The sequence below is a fragment of the Sinocyclocheilus rhinocerous genome, unplaced genomic scaffold (assembly GCF_001515625.1).
Source record: "Sinocyclocheilus rhinocerous isolate Xijiao unplaced genomic scaffold, SAMN03320098_v1.1 scaffold1084, whole genome shotgun sequence".
Lineage (NCBI taxonomy): Eukaryota > Metazoa > Chordata > Actinopteri > Cypriniformes > Cyprinidae > Sinocyclocheilus > Sinocyclocheilus rhinocerous.
In genome coordinates this window covers 870,022-874,802 of record NW_015656001.1, presented here as the reverse complement: position 1 = coordinate 874,802, position 4,781 = coordinate 870,022, and the positions used below count along the sequence as shown (strand labels likewise).

Below are 4,781 nucleotides of genomic sequence, written 5' to 3'. Positions count from 1 at the left end.
TAAGTAATAAACAAGGCTTACCTTCTTTATTGACTGGTGCGGGTGGCAGGAAGCTGGCAGGCATCGTTCTCAAGCGATCGTTCTGCAGTGCCAACATGAACGGCTCTTTTAAGTGCTCTGTTTAAGCAAGATACACATATTTGTGAGCATTTTGACATCTAAATGCCTAAATTGCATTGTTGTGATCTGTAAAGAAATAAAACTGAAATAACTGTGACTGTAAAAAAGGACTCGTATTAGCAATTTGGTCATTTTAAAGTCTAAATCTGATACCTGGTAGTTGTGGATAGATTTTTTCCGTCATGTACCGCATAAGGTCTCGAGGCATCTCTCCTCTGATGTCCACCAGAACCCGAGTTTCATTGGAGGAGATCTGATAGATCAACACTGGACTGGGATTAGCTAGAACCAGCTCTGCGTGGTTGGGCTTGAACTGAGGAGAGTCCTGGAAGAGAACATCATAACACAATCAATCACTGTGTTACACTCTTAAAAATAAAGGTGCTTCACGATGCCATAGAAGAACCTTTTTTGTCTAAATGTTTCCATAAAGAACCTTTAACATCTGAATAACCTTTCTGTTTCACAAAAGGTTCTTTGTGGCGAAAGAAGATTCTTCAGATTATAAAAAGGTAAGAAAGAGATGGTTCTTTATTAAAGAACAATTGACTCTTTGTGGAACCAAAAATGGTTCTTCTATGGCATTGCTGTGAAGAACCTTTTAAGCACCTTTATTTTTAAGAGTGCACTTGGGAATTTTTAACAGAGATATGCAATTGTCACCCTAATATTTACCTTCATTATGCATCCAACAAAATGAGAAGACACTTTAGCTTTCCCAGAAATCAGATTCTTACGGAACTTGGAGAAACATCCGTCAGCAACTACAGTCAGAGGAGCATGGACCTCCTGGGAAAGAGAGAAAGAGTATAATTGCAGCATGGAAAATCTGACTGTCAGAGCAAATCTAAATAACTGAGATCCATATACAATCATAACCAAACTTTTACAAATATTACAACCAAGTATCAGTGTGTCACTACCTTGATTATCCCTGAGTCCTTCTCTCTGTACTGAATTCCTGTCACACAACCATCTTCTTCCTCCAGGCTGGTCACCGTTCCCTCCATGAACTTCACACTGTGCAAATATGACATGATATTAGACCCATCAGTCTCCAAATCCTTCACAAAAGCCCTTACAGAGACACAAGGCCTCAGAAACACCACAAGAGCATCTACCTAAACCAACAGGTGCTGTATATTCTCACCATATATAAGGTCTACAGTCAAACATTTTGGTTACACTTTACTTGAAGGGGTGTGCATAAGACTGACATGACACCTTCATAATCATGACATGACACCTACATAATCATGACATGACACATGTCATGAATATGAAGGTTTTTTATGCATGTTTATGACAAATGTCATTAAGTGTCATTCGCTCAGTTATGTAATTTTTAATGCAAAGATGACATTGTTTGAGATGTCTTTGTTATGGGCTATGGTTAGGGGTAAGGGTAGGGGTAGGGTTAGGTCAAATAATGTCATATTTGCATTAAAAATGACATAACTGAGCGAATGACACTTAATGACAGTTGTCATAAACATGCATAAAAAACCTTCATATTCATGACATGTGTCATGTCATGATTATGTAGGTGTCATGTCATGATTATGTAGGTGTCATGTCATGATTATGTAGGTGTCATGTCATGATTATGAAGGTGTCATGTCAGTCTTATGCACACCCCTTCAAGTACAGTGTTACAAACATTTTCTCTAGCAGTGGTTTCCAAAGTTCAAACACTTTCAAATTCGAATCGGAATTTTTCTGTACCACATAAGTAATGATGAGCATGACATTCGTCATCGGTTTCATTATATTCATTTATTAGTAACTGCATCAGGTATTTACTTGGGCTCAGAGAGAACAGCTCGACGCAGTCCCATGATGAAGCGTCCATGATGGAAAGCACGTCCACCCTGAATGCTGTTCTCCTGCTGGGGATATGGGATCTCCACCTCCGTTCGGCTCTCTAGGTCATGAATTACGTAACCATTCACCACATGGGCATCCAGACCTTCAACAGCATCTGAGAGAAGACGAAAAGAAATGAAAAAAATACTGTGAGTTTGTGGATATAAAATGCAATGCTTAAAAGTGCAATTTAATATATTACAGATCTATGCAATAAAAGCCTGCTTAGTCTATGTATTCGATATTTGAAAATATCTAAAAATATGCGAGGATTTGAACGAAGTTCTCCCACTATCCGATCTGGTTCTTTCATGTCCCTCTCCACCACTGTGACCCTCCGGCCGTCCCGGGCCAGAACGGCAGCCATGGCTGACCCCAGCACACCAGCGCCCACTATGATGACCTCTGGATCCTCTGCCTGACCGGTCTGACTGTCTGTCGCCCTCTTTCGCTTTACATCTCTCTAGTTAGAAAGAGTAAAGACAGAAAAGTGAGTATTATACATTTTTTGTAATCTTTAAGTATAATAGTAATGAAAATAATAATTTTTAACATAATCAAATATAACAATTTGACAGGTTTATTTCGGTGACAGCCAGGTGATCACAAATGAAATAATATTTAATTTTGAAAAAATAATAATAATAATAAAAGACTTATGATTTACATCATGGTTATTATGAATTTGTATGATTTTTTAATGATTTACATCATGGTTATTTTAGTTAACTAAAACTTAAACCATAATAAAACTAATAAAATGACATTGACTAAATGTAAATGTAAATATTTAAGATTGCAAATGAAGGCAGGAAATGAAAAACATTCAAATTAGTACTAAAACAAATTTAAAAGTGTCTCAGTGATACAAACAACACTTAATGAAAAAAGTAACACTGTTTTAGGCTACATATGTTCTCTGTGGGCCTCTTGATGTAGCTTGTATTATAATGTAGTAAATGTACAGGGGTTTTGTGTTAAAATAAAATATTATGTAATAATAATATGTAATATGTTTCTCATTTACCCAACCCAATAAACAAACAAATTAATCTGAGAAAAAAAGATTGCACAATCCAGTTGTTTCGATTTTTTGTAACATAACTCCGAGTAATTAATATATCCAGCACATGAGTGCACCTCGAGCTGGTGCGATGCTTCGAGGTGATGCTGAATAATTTATGATAATGAGGGCGCGGATCCTCTTGCAGTTTGTAGACAGCAGCGTCCCGCCTCCTCTGTTTACAACGAACCAATCAGCTGAGCGTGTTCGGTGAGCAGAGCTCACGCTATCTGGCCATTGGCCGATCCAAGGCTGCTGGTTGGCGAATGGACTGCAGTATGATGTGATGTCACAGAGAGGTTGCGTTTGGCAGATGTTACGAGCGTCTTAAAAGTGCAAGTTGTATTAAAAAGGGCTAAAATACATTTATGCCCATAAATTGGGAAGAAAAAATAGTTACATGCTTTCCCAGGTATAATAAACGCAAATAATGTAATTATTATATAAAATAGTGTTATTTCTACAATCCAATATGAAAAAAATAGGCTAGTTCTACAGGTTTAACTAAAGGCGGAGTTTAGCAATAACAAGTTGAGTGGTGCAGAAATTACATTAAATAAATGATCAAATACATTGATGGTTCCAAATGTCGTTATAGTAGTCTACACGCAGAACAGAACAGTAGACACATTTATTTAGTCTATCTAAAGTAGCCTATTTATTTCTGGCAAAAGCATATATAGTGTCATTTCCATTGTGGTATCAACGAGAAAAACTAACTTAGCATACATAATCTACGCAAGATCACACACTGAGGTAAACAAGGAAGACCAGAAAACTCAGTTCAACTCATGACTAATAAAAACAAATGCCATTATGTAAAATGAGAGCTTATAATGATGAAAAAAAAGAAAACCTTGACCTCACACCATAAAACAAGGGTTTTACAGGTAGGCCTATTTTTTAGTCATGCTTGCAGAGTTGTGTATACATTCTGTTGTATTATCTTTCATTTATGATTATTTAAATGGAGAATACAGCCAATAATATAATCTAAAGAGAATCAACACTGATAATAATACAATTTTAAATAGGCTACAACAAAAACTCTGGACGCATTAACAGTAATAACAGTCATTTAATTTTATCTAAAATGGACTTCAATATCTTTTTTTTTCTTCTTTTTTTTTTAAGGATGAAATGACACGGACGTGTTTTCAAGAAATTTTCACCCTAAAATCTTCACAAACACAGTATTTATTTGAAACTCCTTGCAAAGGACAGTTCCACCCCCGTCAAATGACTGTAATCATGTTTGATGCTGGCCAGCTGTGTTGTGCATCTCAAGCGTCTGTGTGTTTGAATGAGTTTGGCCTTTTCATTTGGTCTTCTTCTCAGTCGAGTGAGTCGTCAAGAAGATGCTCTCACGATCAGAATTACTCACTGACACTGAATGTTCTCTGAGGATGTTTGGAAGCCATAGTAGCTCTGCAGCAGGAGGGACGTTCTTGTGCTGCTCAAATTAATCAGCATAGAAAAAAAACATTCCAAAAATATTTATTACAACATTAAAAAGAGCTAGGCAAATTATTTGACAATTTTTGTATCTGACTTCGTCTTAATATGCAAGCTTCAATTGACCAGTGGCGGCTCGTCGGGGGAGGCAGGGGAGGCACAGCTTCCCCATAATTTTGAGGTGAAAATGGGAGGAGGACGATTTAATGTTAATAAAATTCACAATTCATTTCAGTTCATGTCTTAGAATGTGTATTTTTTGTTTGTAATTTCACAG

General features: G+C 36.7%; 1 protein-coding gene across 1 annotated transcript in view; it reads right to left on the bottom strand.

The window, feature by feature from the left end:
* Positions 1 to 4,781, bottom strand: part of LOC107719155 (squalene monooxygenase) — a 10,250-nt gene that overhangs the window by 3,334 nt on the left and 2,135 nt on the right. Inside the window, exons 2-7 of the mRNA XM_016526525.1 lie at positions 2,256 to 2,449; positions 1,924 to 2,121; positions 1,044 to 1,140; positions 796 to 909; positions 274 to 445; positions 22 to 117 (exon numbers count right to left, since the gene is read on the bottom strand). Of these exons, the coding sequence (XP_016382011.1) occupies positions 22 to 117; positions 274 to 445; positions 796 to 909; positions 1,044 to 1,140; positions 1,924 to 2,121; positions 2,256 to 2,449 (871 nt within the window). The remainder of the gene's footprint in view (positions 1 to 21; positions 118 to 273; positions 446 to 795; positions 910 to 1,043; positions 1,141 to 1,923; positions 2,122 to 2,255; positions 2,450 to 4,781) is intronic.